Below are 19,804 nucleotides of genomic sequence, written 5' to 3'. Positions count from 1 at the left end.
GGCATATAATATCTAGTTTAAGTTGGAGTAAACCAGTTATCAAACCTATCAGTAGATCAACTTGTTTCAAGCAGTATTACCAAATGAACTACATGAACATGACCAGTTATCAAACGTATCACTAGATCAACCAGTTTCAAGCAGTGTTACTAAATGAATAACATGAACAAGAGATATTAACCGATACTTGAATCATTTCAAAATATTCATGGAGGTCCATCTTAGATCCAAGCAGCAAAGTACTATCTTGACAAAGATGGAGATTCCTTAGAGGCTGTTAGGTATATGTACAAAAAGTAAGCACCTGCCCTCAGTAACCTGAAACTGTAATTATGCAACACAATACATCATAAGGGTCACGATGGAACATGTCCATGACCTCCATGAATATTTTAGTGCGTACATTCATTATCTGGTATCATTACAGTGACTCCATACTTTTCTTTTGTGCACGTGTGAGTGCCCTTTGCAGAGGCAAGGACTTACGCACTGGTTTCTCGGATAGCAAGGATTGCCCATTCCCAGCATGATGACCATAGGCAATGCTTAAAGTAAAAAAAAAAAGAATCACAGAAACAAGCAGACCATATTCACCTTCATTGGCATGGAAATCATCTACATCGGTAATATCAGGATTTAGAAGCCGAAGTCTACTTTTTGAGATCCTTATTTTTGGGGTTACAATGTTTTCCAACACTAGAATCTTGTAGTCCTTTTCTCCCCAACTTTGTCCAAGCTTTCCATTTTCATTGAGAAGCCAGTTTGGTGAAACTTTTTCTAGTAGTAGGTCTATTCAATTTCCCATCTATGCTCAAGGACTCAAAATCACCTTTTCCAGCTGCAGTATTGACTTCTTTCTGTGGTGCCAATCTAGTTGACCTTGGCCTGTCACCTGGGAGATCTGTTTTGCCTTTGTTTATAGAATCTTCTGATTTTTTCCAATTTGTAGGAGTGCCAATTTCATTTCTTCTAAGAGACTCTAGCTTGATCTTTGCAATAGAATTTTCCATTTCTTTCTGGAGTTTTGAACGAGTCAACCTGGTTGTGACAGTTGTGCACTTGGATGTCCTGTCTGTGACTAAACGCGTAAATTTTGTAACAGCATTACGAGTATTTACACTTTCTATCACCGGTTGTTTCTCTGGTCCAGATGGAATCCTGAGTAACCTTTTGTCTACCCTTGACCATTTTGAGGCACAATTCTTGCTGGATGATTCTTCCAAAGAGTCCCGGTATTCGCCACTTTCGGCAGTTTGCGAGACACTTGTACGAAAGCAATCTGAAGAAAGCTCGCGAATCACAGTCACATTCTCTTGGATACAGATGGTGGAGTTTATAAATGTACGAGTACCATCCAAAGACAATATCTTGAGATTCTTCTTGCGGGTATCTTGGGCTGCACCTGCATTAGTCTTGACCTGTTCTGCAATACACAAAGAGTTCATACTATGAGGCAATCCTTGCGTTGATGTAGCATTATGAGCAATACAGGCAGGGGTTAGACCCCTTCTCGTTTCAAGTTGTAATTTGCCCTGGCTTCTTGTGATCCTCCTAAAGTCACTTGCCCTTTGAAGAATGTGATTGTGTAATGAGCTCACAGAGGAAGCAACTAATTCCTGCGTCTTCACAGTAAGATCAACTGCATGAAACAAATATTATATTAGGGATCATTCTGCTAGACTTTAAGCATCACAGTCACTCAAGAGTAGATCTGTAGCATAGTAAGGTCCAACTAGAGACATCATATCACTTGGAGGTCAGGACTCCAGAACCTTTCCGGACATATATTGCATATATACCTGTCACAAATAGCTTTTCTACCTTCTGGAAGATCTGAAAACATGCAATCAATTCCTAGAAGTGGACATCATACCTAATCTTCCAGATGTCGCAAAAGCTAAATGCCCAAGACACATACAACTTACTTATTGGGCAGGTTCTGCAGTAATAATTAAACTGGGCCACCTCCTTACCAGGCAATCATTTTCCTTAGCACCAGTTGGTCATCTTCAACATCACATGATTAATATTGATGGGTCAAAATTCAGATAAAAAATAATTTGAGTGCAGAATTCTAATTCAATATGAAAATAGATTAACTTAGACATCTTGAAAAAGTATAAAATTGAGGATTATAGGGTGAGGAATTGAGAGAGTAGGAGAGAAAGATGAGAGAAGAGAGAGATCGGAAAGACTCTATTAGGGGTCAAGCTCTACCCCCATCCTCTTTAATAACTTAATTGGAAATTATAGTTTTGCTCTTATACACTTAAAACCACTTATCTCCCACTATACATATCCAAATTACATGAAACTTGAACTACTAAACATGCAGAGCAATATAACCTACTCTAGAAATCACATCTAATGTAAAAAGAAAAAACTACCCTTCAACTGATTTTTTAACCCCCTCCCCCCCCTGTTGGAGCATATATATCCATTAGTCCCAGCTTACTACATAAATATTCAAGTTCGTGTTTACTCAAGGCTTTAGTAAACACATATCTCTAACTTGATCTCCAGATCAAACGTGAGTGACAACATCTTTCTTTATCACAGCATCTCAATTGAAGTCACAATCCACCTCAATATGCCTGGTTTTTTCATGAAATACTTGGTTCCCTGCAATAAATATGGCTACTTGCTTGTCACAATGCATAGTCATCGGCTCATCTCACCTACATCAATTCACTAACTATATGAACCATAACGTTATACTTAGCTTCAACACTGGAGCGGGCCACAACTCTTCCAGCCTATCAAATTAACTCCCAAGAACACATAATAACAGGCGGTAGATTTTCTGTGAAGTTTGGACCCAACATAACTGCATTGGAGAAAACTTCTATTTTAAGTAATCATGGAGTCTAAAGAACCTTCCTTAATATTCTCTATGCAGCCTCCAAATGAACATTGCAGGGACAATCCATCTGACTAAGCACATTAATAGCAAAGAATATGTCGGAGCGAGTGACTGTAACATATATCAGTTTACCAACTAATTGGTGATATACAATCTTGTCATTGAGCTCATCACTTTGTTCATTATGAAGATCATGCCCTACCTCCATGGGAGTCTTGACTGGTTTGGCACCCAACAAACTATATTCCTGCAACGTATCATTAACATATTTCCTCTGTGTCAATACAAGGCTTGTCTTACTTCTAGCCACCACAATACCTAAAAATATAAAGAACCCAGATCTTTAGTCTGAAAGTGTGTCGCGAGATGGACTTTTACCTCCTTGATGCTTGTTAGATCACTACCAGATAAAATAACAAATCCAGATAAACGAACAAATCCACATACATGAACAAAACCACAATACCGGACGATCTCTTCATGATAAACAATGAATGGTCACAATGACTTCTAGAAAAGCCACAAGAGAACCACCTGACTAAATTTTTTAAACCATGCCAATGGTTTTGTTTGAGACCATATACAACCTTCTTAAGTCTGCATATCTTACTAGTCTCCCCCTGAGCAACATACCCAAGAGGTTGTTCCATATATACCTCTTCATCTAGGTCATTATACAAGAACGCATTTTAAATATCAAGTTGTAATAATGACCACCCTGGTTGCACGGCCACAGAGATCAAAATCCATATAGAAGACAATCTAGCAATTGGGTTAGAAGATCTCAAACACATCCACATTAATATGAGTGTATCCCTTATCTACCAACCGAGCCTTGTATCTCTCAATGGAGCCGTCCGCCTTATACTTCACAGTATAAACCCAGCATCATCCAATCACTGTAGCACCAGAGGGTAAGTCACACAAATGCCATGTACCCCTGTCTAGTAGGGCTTCCATTTCAATATCCATGGCTTGCTTCCTTTAAGGAGATGTGACAACATCCTGCACATAAGAAGGAATAGTGCAAGAGGGCAATGACAAAGCAAAGGCTTTGTACCGATCAAATAGGGAATCAAAAGATACAAAATGTGACAGAGGATATCGAGTTCCTTTACAAAAACCTTTCCGAAGAGTAATAGGAAGGTGTAGATCACTTACCTCCGAATCCGTAGAGGAAAAGGGTTCATGATCCGGTGTTAGAGAGGGACCTGATGGTTGGAGTGGAGTCACATGCTATCTATGGTATACCTATAGTGGTTTCTTTGCAGTAGCATCAAAGGAAGGACTAAGAACATCCTCCACAGGAGTGGGGGCAATTGTCTCAGGACTAGTAGTAGATGGAAACACATCTAAGGTCGACGAAGTAAAAAATAGAGTATCCTCAAAAAATGTCACATCTACTGATACAGATGTCTCTTCTCTTGTAAAGATTGTTACCTTAAGGGCATTGTAATTATAGTAACATACACTCGAAACACTATAAATAGAGGCCCTTGGCTAAGAGGTAGAGCATTAAGTTCTCTCCTCTCTTCTCAAACTCGTCCAAACTCTCATCTCCCTTCTCTTGGTAGCCGAGCTCTAAAGTCTCTCTCCTTTCTCTCTTCTTCTTTTTTTCTTCTCCTTCTTCTTCCTCTTCTCTCCCTCCTCGGTTCGAGATCAATATGATGAAGTCCTAAATTCTACAAGTAATTTGACTAACAGATAATAGGGAATTTGGGGACAAACAAAACTAACGCCAAAGGCAAGGATGAAGTAGGCTGAATTTTCCCTACTCCATTAATAAGTGAGGCAGAAACATCAACAAGAGTAACATGTTTAAACACAGATGACTGATAAAGACTAGTAAACATGGAGGACATACCTAGCATGAGAGTGGATGCACTAGAATCAATCACCCATGACATAGCATGGCCCGCGTGGAAAGTAGATATCCTGAACTTGCCATGGTGGTTGAAGTTGTGGCTGCCAGGTCATTTAGCAACATAGATATTTTAGATTGAGGTCAATCATGCCATCCTTTGTGCTAATTGTTGAAGTTCATCTGGAGCACCTAAAATGATTCTCACAGGATGGCAAGAGGAGCTAGCACTACTTTATGGCGCACTCAAATTAGCCTAAGCAAGCTTACCTAACTTATTCCAACACTTATTAGAGAAATGATTATTGTGCCTGCAATGAACACACCTTTTGTCAACAAGACCTCTACCACGACCATAGCCTTCTCTTCCTTGACCCATATAACCCCTCCACGTCCTCTGGGAGTCTCTAACCGACCTTGTATCAGTTGTGTAGTAATGGTGACAACCTTTGTTCCCTTGTTATCCTTGTTGCCTAGTGTAATCACTGCCTTCTCAGTGTGAACCACTCTATTAAAGGCCTTCTTCTATGTAAGCACATAGTCATCAACCAATAATTGGGTTCAAATTACATAATATTCAGAGCCTATTCCATCCAAAAACTTTGGCACATGAATTTGCTCTTCTTGATTTGGAAGTTCTTTCTTGTCATAGTAACCAAATGGTAAAGACTAATTTCATGTAATATATCCGGCAACTCACCAAAATAATTAGTAACAGTTTTGTCTCCTCTTTTTACGCTAAAAAAGCTGGTACAGAACTCATACACTATGGAGAGATTGCTTTCCTAATCACAAATGGACTCAAGAAAAGTTCACATTTCCTTCGAAGTCTCACAATTCATCACTTGATTTCGAAACTTAGGCTCCATGCTGCTTACCAGCCAACCTGATTGTCCTTTGCTTCCTAATCATTATCCATAGGAGTAGATGGATTATCTCAAAGATACTTGGCCTTCCTTTTTGCCTTGAGGTACATGTGGATAGATTTTGACCAACTCAAATAATTCTTCTCATTCAACCTTGAAAAAGGAGTAATATTGAAGATTATAGAATTTTCTAACAAGCCACTCTACAATAATCTAAATAGTGTCTTTACCATCCAAATTACCTGATTCCCTTGTAAGAGTAATGACTACACCTGAATTTGCCATAGATAACCACAACTACCAACCAAATGCATAAGAATTATAGTTAACAAGTTCTCATGGAAATTTCAACAACCATGAATAGGGCACTATGCTTGCATTGATGTGGGGCCCACAATAGACGAAATTGTGATTGTTGAACTTCAGTTAACTATGAAAATCCTCAATTGATCTATAAACAGCCTCAATTCAACATAAGAATACCCAAATCAAGTGGCAAATATTATGACATCAACAATTCTGGAGATGACATAGGCATAGGTATAGGTCCAGGCATGGACACGGACCAAAATATGGAAGAATTCTAGCATACAACCCTCTAGGGGCAAAACAAATTCATAAAACTGCCCAATAGACAGCATAAGTCATCAACTTCTAAATTATGATAAGGAAAAAAAGGAAAAAATCCAACCTTTAAATCCAATCAGCAGAAAATTAGAAGAACCCCTTTCTTGTAGAGATCATAGACTCAAAGAGGAGAAATTCAGTGTGCAGCCTTCAACAATCAAACTTAGAACTCCGATCCCATTTTAAATTGAGAGATATAAGCAGAGAGAATAAAAAAATTAAAAGAGACAACATCCTAGAGAAGTATGCAGCAGTATGCACACACTTCAATGAGACCTAGAGGTCGGTCTCTCTCTACTAATACTCACTTAAGTGAAAATAAAGTGAGCGATATAAAAATGCCCCTCTACACTAAAATCCCTACATCTCCCTATATACACTTTAGTATTTAATGAAATTTAGTATATAAAGCTCCTATAAACATCTGAGCTTAGTAACACCCTAGAAACAATCTGACAGATAAAAAATTACCAAAATACCCTTATTCACATAATTCAATAGATAAAGAACATGAAAGTTCAAAATGTGGACAAATAATTAGGAACTTGTACATACTTATGAACTAAATCTGTAATTATCTTATAGAACTACAATAATTATTTACTCTTAAGTTTATATTATTTATTTATATGCTATTATAATTATTGAATCGTAAATTTATATTATTTATTCATTTATATGTTTTTTTAACTAGTGCTGAGTTATATTAAAAGGCTCAAAAGAGCAATATTATTCATTTATATGTTATTATAAATAAGCAATCACTTTATTCATAATTAGGTTACAAATAATTATGAATCCGCCACTTTACAAGATTAAAAACTGAACATATATTTATAGATGACAAGATGAAATGAATGAGGCAGAAGGGCCACTACGTCCTTTATTTATCAATTAAGTTAATCTTTTAATATATTAAAAATCCACAAAAACAATGATTTGAGATTGGAACAATCATTATTTTTAATATTTTATTCATATATTTGAACAAAGCTAATAATTAAATAACAAAAATAATCATTTAATTAATTAAAATAATTAAATAACCCTACACCCTTTTATGTGACTGAGGGGAAGCCCCTTCTTTGAAAATCCAAAGGCCAAAGATTGAAACTCAGACCTCTTGAGGTCTGACTTCTTTCTCTTAGAAACAGGTAATTTTTTCAAACTGAAAATCTTGGGATTCTAGCAGCCAGGTAAATTTCCAATCTCACTACCAGTACCTTCTGATTTTTGTAAACCCACCTCAAATCCCTGGATTTTGGAAGTTTGGACACTTTGTCCAATCTCACTAACCCCAATAGTGTTTCTCAAAAAACTCAGGCATTTTGTTCCATTCTGGAAAGAGATTTATAGGTGAATAGGCTTCCCAACTACAGAAAGGTTTTCAGTAACTGTAGAACACAGGAAGACTGTCCCAGGTGCATGTCCTGTCAAAGTCAAAGAGCCTTCTTTTTTTTCTTGAAAGCAACATACAACCTTTGCATCAATAATCTAGAAAGAGAAGAGATAATTTGGACCTTCATCGTTATGTTCAGTGCAGAAAACAGGTTCATGACCACAAGAAGCTCTCATCCTCTTCTTCTTGGTAAAGCCTTGGGCTGCGCTTGTCTGATAGCCAACATGTGACAAGAATGATTTTTTCTTCATAGTTCCATCATCCTTAGATGTATCAAGTTCTTGAGTTTTACTGCTCAAGTCTTTCATTCCTCTCTGGACAGCTGAACGAGTTAACCTCAAAGTTGTATGACTATTTTGCTTTTCACCTTTGGGGGAGGATTCCATCTTGACTTCCATATCTTCTTTATTATCTTCATTATTGCAAACAGTTTCAGCAGCACCAAAACCCTTTAGCCTCTTCCTCTTCATTGTTTGTTGAGTTTCACCAACGTATGAGGACAGGTATTTCTTCTTGATTTCTTTTTTGCCCTTGCGTATAACAAATTCTGATTGTTTACTAAACATGTATTCCCTTTCTTGCTGACCAGCTGAACGAGTCAATCTTCTCATAGTTGTCAGGTCATTTGGCATCCGATCTTCGGTAGAGGAATCTACCCCAACTACATTAGTTTCAGGATTATCTTTATATGCGGTAATAGCTATTGTAGAACCAGAAAAACCTAGCTTCCTCTTACTAGTTTCCGTATGGGCATGCCCCTCACAATCAACAGATGAGAATAGAGATTTTTCCTTCTCTGTTTGTTTGTCTTCAGGGATAACAAGTTCTCCAAATCTACAACTTGAATTTTCCACTTCTTTCTTAACCACTGACCGAGTTAGTCTCCTTACAGTGCTAAGGTTCTGTCGTATTCGATATATGGTTGAATCTACATTTGTTTCACTGTCTCTTTTCATTTTTTGCATCTTCTTTTGACCAGCAGGTAACTGCAGTTCAAGATTTCTAACAACAGCACCTATTTTTTTTTGTGTTTCTGAACATGTGCCAGTACTTTGTCTTTCAAGACACTTTTCCTTCAATTCAGAGTTGTTGGAAGTAATCTTTTTGCTAGAGTTTCGAGATTGAGATTCTTCAAGAGGCTTTTCACCACATTTATCACCTTTTGCCCAGACTGGATTTGGAATATCAGGGGACAGTTGACCATTCAGTGAAACCTTTTGTTGGGAACAAACTTGAGAGTTAAAAAGAGTACAGGTGACATCACATTCCACCCTTTGCATGTTGCCCCCAGGAGTGTTTTTAGAAGGAGACATTTTCACTTTTTCCTGTTTCATGTGGTAGACAGGCAACTCACGTGCAAGTGAAGCTAAGGCAGCTCGAGCAGCTAGTGGGCTCAAAGGAATTTTGAAGTCCAAATTGTCCTCCTGAGTGAGTTGGCACTGGTATGGATCGTTTTTTATAATTTCAAATTGTTTGTTCTGGATCCTTGTTGATCTCCTTAAACCTTTTCCACTGATGTTGGAAGAGTCAAATATATTGCTTTGTGTATCTCTGATGGGATCAACTGCAAAAAGTATATTGTTAAAGACTAAGTATTTGAAGATTGGCTCTAATGTTTGTTAGAAATGACATTCCAATAGAAAAGTTCTTTGTAGTACACAGTATGACAGAAATCCATGAAATATCAGGCACACCAATTGAAGTGTCTCATAATTTGAATGGAATATGATCAAAGAATCTGACTGTTTGACAAACAGTCCCATCAAATACAGTGCAGGATGGTGGCACATCTCAGTTGCAGCTTTCAATTGCTGGGTCCAATTTGTATAGAAAAAGAAAAAACCCTACTGGTTATTTCCTCAGGTACAGAACCTCTTCTTAGGCCTGAGAATTTCATAAACCAAATCCTAAACTAGACAAAGAAGAAAAATATGAAGGTTTTTACCTCTTTTAATTTCAAAAAGTAAATCTTCAGACTGTGTGCTATTAGACATTTCAGCCAATTTAGTAATATCTTCTATTTGCTTCTGAAGCAATTCATGAAAGTTTGTTTCGCTACTACCCCCATGTGAAGTAACATCCAGAGGCAGGTCTGACCCAATCAGGGGAATCATGGATTTTAAGAACTCAGCAACAATTGGATGGTTTTCGATGTTATCTCTAGACAATTTTCTAATGGAAGTGGATGGTACACTCGCTGTTTCTCCTTTCAGCTCAGGGTGTAGCCATCTGATCTCAAATTCACACCTGCAGTGAACCTTGTTTGAGTGTCTTACCCTCCTAACCTGCAAATTGGAAGATCAGAGAAAATGGTGAATGAAATACACCATATCATTAGATTATATTTTAATAACAGTTCTTGAGAAAACAGCCATGTTGCCATGTTAGTCAAACAAAAACATAAGACTTTTTCATCACATACTAGAATAAAATTTCTCCTTACACATCTAGATGTATCTTTGCAGTAAACAACAATGAAATTCACCTCCTATGGTGAAACATTAAAGAGGGATTAGAGCACTTGGAAAGTAGATCACCTAGGGGAAGGGACAGGGAACGTAGATGCTCTACTTTCCCTGGGAGAACATACTCTTTGTGTTAGTATTGCCCTATATAGAGTATAATGAAGTCTACTTATGTTAGTGTAACTTCATGGAAAGTGCATAAGAAAATTCGTTAACGAAATTATGTAGCTAGTAGAAAAGAGGGGATTCATCCAAACATTGGCTACTCCAGGTGGACTCATGTGTATGTAATAAAATTAAATAAAATCCTAAAAATTATTCTATTTTGATTTTTAATTTAAATAATAAATTCTTAGTATTTAAATATATGATGATTTAAGACTTCAACTGATACTCCCACTCACTCAAAGGGCCCATAAAAGGTCAAGAAGGGGCACAAGGGCAGAAGAGGGTGGTTCCAGCCCAGAAGCAAGGGCAACAAGGGAAGGACAAAGGAGGAGGAGGTAGCACTAGGATCACAAGAGCAGAATTGACATCTTAAAAATAGTGCCAACTCAGCAGGAGGGCAAAATTGTCTGCGAGGCTTCTCTAGAAGGGGTGCCAAGTCATCAAAGGTGTCTAGAAGCCTCCAAGAAGTGGATTTGCACCCAAGTCAAGGGACGGCCACCATTAGTCCCACGTAGAAATCTTAGGAGAAACTCTTCGTAGCTCAACACTATAAGTATGTAAGCTTTTTGAGTCTTTAAGCATTCAATACAAATACTTTCTCTTTTGGGTGAAAGCTCTAGGCAATCAACCCTCCAATAAGTGGGTCAGTTATCTAGGCGAGTGACTCCTCGATAGTGAGCTTAAGGTTCTCTCTTCTCCATGCCATTTTCTTTGTCTACCATCATCTCGTCCTTCTCTCTCTCGACCGCTACATACAGGCCATCCTTTTGGGTCCATAACAATTGATTAAGACACACGGTATGCTCCGACCAAAGCTAGCTAACATGAGGGGCATTGTTGATTATTTTGATTATTTAGATGTGCATTTAGAGAGTTATGAGATAGTCATGAGGGGCATTGTTGTAACTTTATCATTTTTACTAAGTGATTCTTAAATAGAGAAGAGAGTCAAATTTTTGCCCCCCAAAAGAATAAGTTTAGATTGATAAAAGAATATAAGCTTAACATGATTTAAATCCCCATCATCAAGTGCCATAAGTCCTTAAAAGCATCTTAAGATTTAAAATTTTACTTTGAAGTGAACTCTTTAAGAAATAGAAACGAACTGGTAACAACAAAGCATCCATGTGCCCATTTTCAGAGACAGGCTATGAATATTATATTCTTCAAGTTTTTCCTCCCTCATTTCCTTCCATTTTCCCTCTTTCTTCCACTTGTTTTGAGAGCCTTGTAAATGCAAGAGAAACAGAATCTACCTTCAACACCTCGGCATCAAAAAGCAGGTTCCCACGTGTTCTGTTCATGACAAGAACAGGCACTCCTTCTATACCGAAGCACTCACCACGTTCAAGAGGACTTGAACGGCTCCTCAAACGTGCATGTGCTTCTTCTTTGTCTGTTATTATATCCTCCAACTTGCTGCTTCCAAATTCCACCTTCATACAGATACTGCCCAAAGTACCTGAACTGCGTAAACAAAAAACATTTTTCTCACTAAAAAATCAAATGTCAAAACTACATGACTATAACTACAATGTTTCACATGCAAAAAATTAGTGTGTAAAAAGTTAAACAATGGAAAAAATAACTGATAAGAAGAACAAATTTCTCAGAATATAGGTCAGGGCAGAATTCTACCAGTGTCACTCTTTTATTAAGTCAATTAAGTCAAAAAATTACAATGATAAAAATACCTTCAAATAAAATGTCATTTGTAAGTCACTTGATATTTTTACCCTTTAACTTCAAACACTATAATACTCTGATGCTCCACCCTCCTGTTGGGGCATAGATATCAAACAATCCCAGTTGTCATAAAACAGGAAATTCTTTTTAAGCAAAAGTCTTGTAAAAAAATCACTTGGCTGATCACCAAACTTACTCGTATGGAGTAGATATCTTCCCACTCATAACTACACCCTGGATACATCGAGTTGGAAATCAAGGTTTGAAGAAATTACAAGAAAAGAGAATGATAGAAGGAAGAAGAGAAAACTGCAGCCAAAAATTTGGTCTGTTATCAGGGAGAAAGTCGATCTTTGCTGTTCTTTTTTTTTTTTCTGAAAAGCAGCTGCCCTTTTATATTCGTTAAAGTAAAATTGTTACAAAAAAAATTATGCCCCTCCCTCTTATTTACACGAAATACATCATAATAAAGCTGCATAAACATAAATCTAAGACCAGTAACTTAAACCTAACATTCTATAAGAGAGAAGGGAACAATGACTAAGCTACCCAAAGCAAAATTACAAAAAATACCTTTGATATTAGATGACATAAAAAATGCATTTTTGTATTGTGATGTGCACAAAGAGGTAAACATGGAACAACCTTCTAGATTTGTTACTTAGGGGAGGAGCATAAAGTGTGTAAAATGAAGAATACAATCTACGGACTAGCAAAGTTCAAGAGCATGGTCTAAGAAATTCAGTATGACTATGATAGGATATGATTTTAAAAGAAGATATGTTTGTGTGCAGTAGAGAAACTAGCATTTTGATCTTAATTGTATAAGTAGATGACATAGTCATCTTTGGGAGTGACAAGCCTGGAATTGGAAAACTAAAGTCCATTTGAAACAGAGTTTTCAGATAAAGGATTTGCAAGTTAAAGTATTTTCTTGGTATAGAGATCGCTTTAAAGTAAACAAGGAATACTTTCTCAAAGAAAGTATATCGCTGATAAGTTGAAACAGACTGGAATGTTAACCACAGACACCTCTATGGATTTTATCCTTCAATTGTATGATATGGATACTCCACAGGTGAAGGATAAGAGTGTAGAATGCTGTAAGAAATATTAGAATGTAAAAAGACAGTTTGGTAGTTTTACTTGTATGTGGCTCCATCTCTCTCTAGTATCAACTAGTCTTGGTTATGGGGTAAATTTAGGGGGTAAATTTAGGCACTTTTTACTTTCAATAATATCATGTTTTATGGGTTTTATTAGTTGTAATAGAGAGAGAGAGAGAGGCATTTATGTCCTGTCCATGTAAGTTGTTTGTTTAACTAGTAAAAAGAGATTAGGTGTTGATCTCAGACCCCTAGCTTGACATATGCCAGCTCTGTAACCTGCCAAGACTTATCCACCTCTTCTTCTCTCAATCTCTCTCTCTTTTCCTGGCTGTTTCACTCAATCTCTCTCACCCTTTACTCTGCCAGGGTGCTAGATCTGGATACTACAAATTGTTTTTTGCTTCTCCAATTCACTAAGTTACCTTCTATCCATCTTGTAGCCAGCATAATCCACACCAGAGCATCCCAATACATCAATTTTCTCATCACAACTGTACAAAAGACCTTTCTCAGGTGCATTTTTCAAATACTTTAGAATTCTTTGAGCAGCTTCTAAATGTATTTTCCTTGGGTTTTCCATAAATTGACTCACCGCTCCCACTGTAAGAGTAGCATAAATTAACTTACCCACCAAACGTCTATATTGCGGCTTGTCCTTAAGTATAGGACTCTTAGAATCATGAAGGCAACCATCGACTTCAATGAGAGTATCTACAAGTCATGCTCCCAAGAGACAATACTCTTTCAGCATATCTAAGATGTACTTCCTCTAAGATAGAGCAATACCTTGCTTGCTTCAACTCACCTTAATCCCAAGGAAATATTTCAATTGTCCTAAATCCTTAGTTTGAAAATGTGTGGCCAAATACATTTTTACCTGTTCAATCTCTTCGAAGTATCTCCCAAACAAAAAAATATCATCAATATATACAACCAGAACAATAGCAAAAGTGTAATCACAATGGCTTTTATAAATACCAAACTGCATTACCACATTGCTAAATTTTTCCAACCATACTTTGAGACTTTACTTAAGTCCATAAATGGCCTTCTTTAACTGGCACACCATTCCTATCTCCCCCCTGAGCAACATACCCAAGAGTTTACTCCATATAAACCTCCTTCTTTAGATCACCAAACAAAAAAACATTTTTAACATTCAATTGAAACAGTGTCCATCCTTTGTTAACAGCAATAGAACAAAAATATGAACCAAGGTGAGTCTAGCAAACGGAGAGAATGTTTTAGATACATCAACTCCAAAAGTCTGTGTATAGCCCTTGGGCCCCAATCTAGCCTTGTACCAATTAATAGTCTCATCAACTTTGTATTTAATTGTGTACAACCAACAACATCCCACAACAGTAGCCCCAATAGGTGGATAATAAAGACTCCACATCCCCCTATAATACCAAAGCATTCATCTCCTCATCCATAGCTCGTTTCCACTTAGGTGAAGCTATAAGATCCTACACTAAATGATGAATAATGAACAAAGATAACAACAAAGTAAAGGACTTATAGGAGGGAAACCAAAAATCAAGAGACACATATTTGGAGATGGGATGAAAAGTATATGACATTTTACCTTCCAAAGACCAATGGTAAATCCAAATCAGAGGGAACATAACCTATAGGCAAAGAGAAAAATGGTTGGTTTTGAGGAGTGGTGGTGGGAACACCAGTGTGCCCATCAAGCCCCAATGGACCCACCAATTACAGTTCAAATTATTTTTATAATTCCTTTTATTTTTACTTTAGCTTTTCTGATTTTACTGGATTTGATCAGATAGTTATCTTATCTAGTTTTAATTTTATTTTTATTTTTATTTTTATTTTTTATTTTATTTTTTTTTATTTTTTTTTATTTTTTTTATCTTTCCTGTTTTTATTGGATTTGATCAGATAGTGATCTTATCTATTTTTAATTTTAAATTTCAATTTTATTTATTTATAAGCTGTAATAGGATGTTGAATTCAGTTTGATGATGAATTATTAAAATCTCCCTGTTCTAGGTCTCTCCATCTCTCCCTCCCCTTTCTTCTGCTTCTTCCCCTTCTTCTTCTTTCTTATCTATTATTCTTCTTCTAAATAATTCTTCTCAATTCTCCTATTTCTCATTCCCAATTCTTTTTTCTCTCTCTATTTTCTTGCTTTCTCTTTCTAATTCCAGCAATTATCCGATATTCACATACAACAATTAAAATCGCGTTTCGTTCCATATCAAGGGGGCTCATGAGCTGGGGTGTCTAGAGGTGCCAGTGCTGGTAACAAACGAGAACACCAGCTACACACTTGAAGTGGTGGAGAGGAACCTGCAGTTGGTGCATCCATAACAACGATAGGCACTAAGTTATCCAAGGAAGAATCAAGTGACAACTAAGAATCATTAGAAGACTGGAAATAAGAAGTGTACTCAAAAACGTAACATCAACAGAAATATATGTCTTATGCTTTATCGGATCACAACACTTATATCCATTCTGGGAATGGGAATAACCTAGAAAAACACAATTAATAGACCTAGGAGAAAACCTGTCCGCTGAATTATTGAATAAATGAACAAAAAATGTAGACCCAAAGATACGATGAACAATATCAAACAGTTTATCGAGTGGTTTTAAAACCTACATAGGAACTTGTCCTTGCAAAAAAAATGATTGCATATGATTGTTTAAAAAACATGATGCTAACACTACATCCCCCCAAAAAGATTTGGGAATATTCATATGGATTAGCAAAGTACAAGTAACTTCAAGAAGATGTATGTTTTTACATTCAGCAACTCCATTTTGTTGGGGAGAATATATACAAGAAATTTGATGAGTAATCTCATGTAAACCACAAAGGAAATAAAATTATGATTGTGAAACTCATGACCATTATCAATACGAAAAAATGAACTTTAAAGCCAACCTGATTTTTTATTTCATTGAAAAAATTCACAAATACATCAAACGCTTTGGATTTTTCTCGTAGGAGATACAACCACATTAATTTGCACAATGTATTTATTAAAAAGGTGATTCGTTCAAGCACAATGAACACACTTTCTATCACCTCTACCACTATGTCCACGCCTCGAGTAGAGGAGTCTCTACCACATCCTTTACTACTGCTCCCAGTGCCTCGGGTCTCAGACTTACTAAATGATGAGTGGAGATTGAGAGCAATTGCATCATGGAGTCTTGAATTTTTCTTACCTTTACCTGCCATTGCTCCTTCTGCTCAGATTACACAATTAAATGCTTGTCCCAGTGTAGTCACATCATCATTAGCTAACAGTTGTGCCCTAATGGCATCATACTCAAATCCAAAACCATCTAGAAACCTTGCCACCTGAATTTGATTCTTCTCCTTACAAATGTCATTTGCATTCGTAGTAAAGAGATGAAAACAACAGATTTCCTGCAAAACACCCTTCATTTCTGTGAAATAATTAGTGATTGATCTGTCACCCCTCTACATATTAAAGTATCGGAAATACAGTTCATCGATTCTAGACAAATTGCTCTCCTAAGAGAAGATCGAGGTCAGTGTATTCCACATCTCCTTGGAAATCCCACAACACAAGATCTAATCACAGAATCGTGACTCCATGTTGTTGACCAACCAAGTCGTTACTTGATTGTCTTTTGCCTCCCAATCTTCAATTATGGGATTAGGAGGATTATCCCTTATATATTCTGTTTTCATTTGGCCTTGAAAAATATGAGAACATATCAAGACCAATTCACATAACTGGACCCATTCAACCTTATGGAAGTGATCTGAATAGGATGAGAGTCTTTACTATCTAAACTCTCATACGGCTTAATTACAGGAATATGTTTGCTTGCTTCATCTATTCAATCCTTAAAATTCACTCCAAGCGTATCTAAGATGATACAATTAACTCAAATATCCAATAAATACAGACTCCAAAGAGCGCCTATCAAGTGGGTGCCACACTACAAATTAGGGCACAACCACAACTCACGATGAGTAATAGCAATCAGAAATCCCAAAATTAGCTAGCAATCTTGATACATATCAATCAAAATCATCAACAACAAGGCTGATGCAAACAGAGCAAGGATGACGCAAACACTGTGAACTTGAAGCAGGAAGGAGATTGAGTAGAAAAATCCAAGTGAAAACCCTCTAGGGGCAGTAGAGCATAATAACTGCTCAATTAGGAAAATAGACTATCAGCCAAATGGCTATGGCAGGAAAAAAGAGGAAAATTTGATCTTTATCCTACCAGTGGAGAAATTGGTTAAAGCACGTTCCCTAGGGATGAGAAAGACTGTAGAAGAACCTCCCAAAATTGACTTTCATCACTCTGATACCATGTAAAATTGTAGTATAAAAGCGATTAAAAGAGAAAAAAGAGAAATAAGAGGACAAGAAGAATGGAGAAGCAGCAGTGTGTTGCGTTGAATGAGAGCTCAGAAAAATCAACCCCTTTCTTAAAATTCCTGACTTAAGTGAAAGATTACATAAAAGGATAATTAAGCCCTTCATTACAAACAACCTTGTAACTTCGTCACTACCAGTCAGAATTTAATGAAACTTCAAACCTAGAGTACTGACATGAAGTATAACTTGATGTAACTTAATGAGAATCATAAGACACTGAGAAATGGCCAAATTACCCCTATACTAGTATTTCAACAATATCAATATTCTATGTCTGAGAAGGTCATCTTCTCAGCAATATAGCGAGATGTTTTTGGCTTTACTTTTTGAAAGTCCATCTTCTCAGATTCTCGTCAAGTTCTTCAAGCTGTTCATATTCCACCTTTTGTTTCTTTTGACATTTCAAGCCCCATCTCGTGCTACTTAATTACATTTGGGACTGCATCACCCATCCAACAAAAATCAATGCAATTCCACACCACACACAGTAGGATGTGTTAAAAACTCTAGATAACTCGAAAGTTCATTCCAAAGTGAGCCCTATAATCTACATGGTATGTTAAGAAAAAGTTTCAAAATTTATATAGAGGTCCGCGCTCTAAGAAAAAATAATAATATGGTAAAAGCAAAGAAAAATCCAGTCATGCATATATTTTAAGGTTAAATATAATATACATATGTTATGTATATTATATTTCACTTATATATAAGCATGTGTGTGTGTGTGTGTGTGTTGAGAGAGACAGAGAGAATTCCAAAACAGTAATGGGTGTGCACCAGGAATGCAAATTTGTAAAGCACAAGGTTACACAGTCAGATTTTACTTTAGCCCCAAAATTTCCCAATCAGTAGCGAGGAGCTGCATACGAATTTGTTTCGCCAGCTTTATAAACCAACAACATCCAGGCGTGTTGCAACCAACCAATTATAACATATTTACACATCAATGATTTGATTCCAAAAAGCAAAATATATACATATAATCTCAAGACACAAAAAGGAAAACAGAGACAAAGGTTTTAGTCACCAGGCAGAAAGAAAGAAACCCTTCATCCGGTCCATGGAAATCGGAAAATATGAAAACTATTTCCTCGAGAAACACATGGATCAAACATTGCAAATGTAGTGGCTGCAAAAGCAGAAGCGGATAAACCGTCTGTCCTCATAAAGACAAAACAGCCGTGAGAGAAAATGATGACATTAAGCACACTACCCATCATACGATAAGTGTTTCTATGCTTTTTAATTTCTCTCCTGAACCAAAAATATGCAGCTTCTTATGCAAGACTGAGAAAAGGAGCTTACCTGAGAGAAACCCGACAAGGATGCCATGAATGGTCTTCCTTACTCATTGCTTCTAGCTGGAGCTCCTCCCCCGAGTCAGCCATGAGAACCCAAAGGTAAGGTAACGGAGTTCCAGTGTCTCGGTCTGCCTAGCAATAGTGGTAGCAGCAGGAGTAAATACTTTTTTTTATTCTCCCGCGAAGAGACACCTACGGCGAGATTTCTCATGAATCATGATCACGAGGGAAAGTGCAGTTTACTAGCATTAGCATCAGTTGATTCGAGTTGCACGCCGGCTAGTGGAACGGATTTGTCAGCCTCAGTACTGCTATTCTAGCACATCCGAGGATGTCCGGCATTGTTTCTTTTTCTTTTCTAATAAGAGAGAGCCCTCTATTAATTCGACAACGAATCGTTGGAAGAATAGACATGATGTATCAAACAAAGTGACATTTGAGGACGATTTTGTATTGTCAAAGTAAAATAAAAGGATAGAAAAAAACCTTCTATTAATATTTTTATTAGAAAACTGTATTTACTAATTTCAAATGATTTTCTTGTGTTGATGTTATCATAGAAAATAATAAAACTGTTTCAATATTTTTTATAGTTTTTTATTAGAACACTAATTGAAAACTCATTTTTTGTTCTCTTTAACCTTTTTGAAAGAGAATCAAGCCATCAAAGTTGCCTTTTGCCCATGTTGTGGTGGCACCCATTTGAGAGGGATAGAATCTTGGAGTTCCAACATTAGTGTTACCTCATTTGTCTGCAGGTAGCTTAGAGAAACACCTTGATTTTTGGTAAAACTTTTAATTGTTGGAGTGAATATCATTGAAACCATTTGGGATGGGAAACTCATCACTTTCATGCTTGTGAATGGCTTTGGCAATAGAGTCAATAGTAAACTAACTAGAAGGGTACAAAATCCATTAATCCATCGTTGAAAAAAATCGCAATTCAATCTTGAAAATAGTTGAAGTAACACCTAGAGGTTGTAAGGGTTGGGATGCGGTTGCACCATTTTCTATAAATGATTTATATGCCCTAAGTTGGATTAGATACCCAAATGTG

General features: G+C 36.8%; 1 protein-coding gene across 2 annotated transcripts; it reads right to left on the bottom strand.

The window, feature by feature from the left end:
• Nucleotides 1-230: 230 nt before the first annotated feature.
• LOC137966250 (uncharacterized) lies at nt 231-18,933 on the bottom strand. Of its 2 annotated transcripts, none has more exons than XM_068812818.1 (5): nt 18,752-18,933; nt 11,506-11,716; nt 9,562-9,901; nt 7,738-9,180; nt 231-1,639 (listed from the first exon to the last, which is right to left on the bottom strand). In XM_068812818.1, exons 1-5 carry the CDS (start codon nt 18,832-18,834, stop codon nt 747-749), a joined length of 2,970 nt encoding a protein of 989 aa, XP_068668919.1. In that variant the 5' UTR covers nt 18,835-18,933; the 3' UTR covers nt 231-746. The 2 variants fall into 2 exon arrangements, with proteins under 2 accessions (XP_068668919.1, XP_068668920.1); XM_068812819.1 differs by lacking the exon at nt 18,752-18,933 and adding an exon at nt 11,944-11,977.
• Nucleotides 18,934-19,804: the final 871 nt, after the last annotated feature.

This window comes from Aristolochia californica, unplaced genomic scaffold (assembly GCF_029961685.1).
Source record: "Aristolochia californica isolate CCGP_79_NKW_82.1479 unplaced genomic scaffold, dmAriCali1.0.hap1 SCAF_5, whole genome shotgun sequence".
Classification (NCBI taxonomy): Eukaryota; Viridiplantae; Streptophyta; class Magnoliopsida; order Piperales; family Aristolochiaceae; genus Aristolochia; species Aristolochia californica.
The sequence above is the reverse complement of the archived record's forward strand: the minus strand, read 5'-3'. Positions and strand labels throughout refer to the sequence as shown.

Bases quoted from the DNA above. Each gene is read 5' to 3' on its own strand.
- LOC137966250 (XM_068812818.1), bottom strand. From the start codon at position 18,834: ATGGCTGACTCGGGGGAGGAGCTCCAGCTAGAAGCAATGAGTAAGGAA. The intron at 9,902-11,505 runs GTAGATTCTGTT...TCCAATTTGCAG, and splicing joins TTGATGCCGAGGTGTTGAAG to GTTAGGAGGGTAAGACACTC. The intron at 1,640-7,737 runs GTCCAAATTATC...TGTTTCATGCAG, and splicing joins CACTGAACATAACGATGAAG to TTGATCTTACTGTGAAGACG.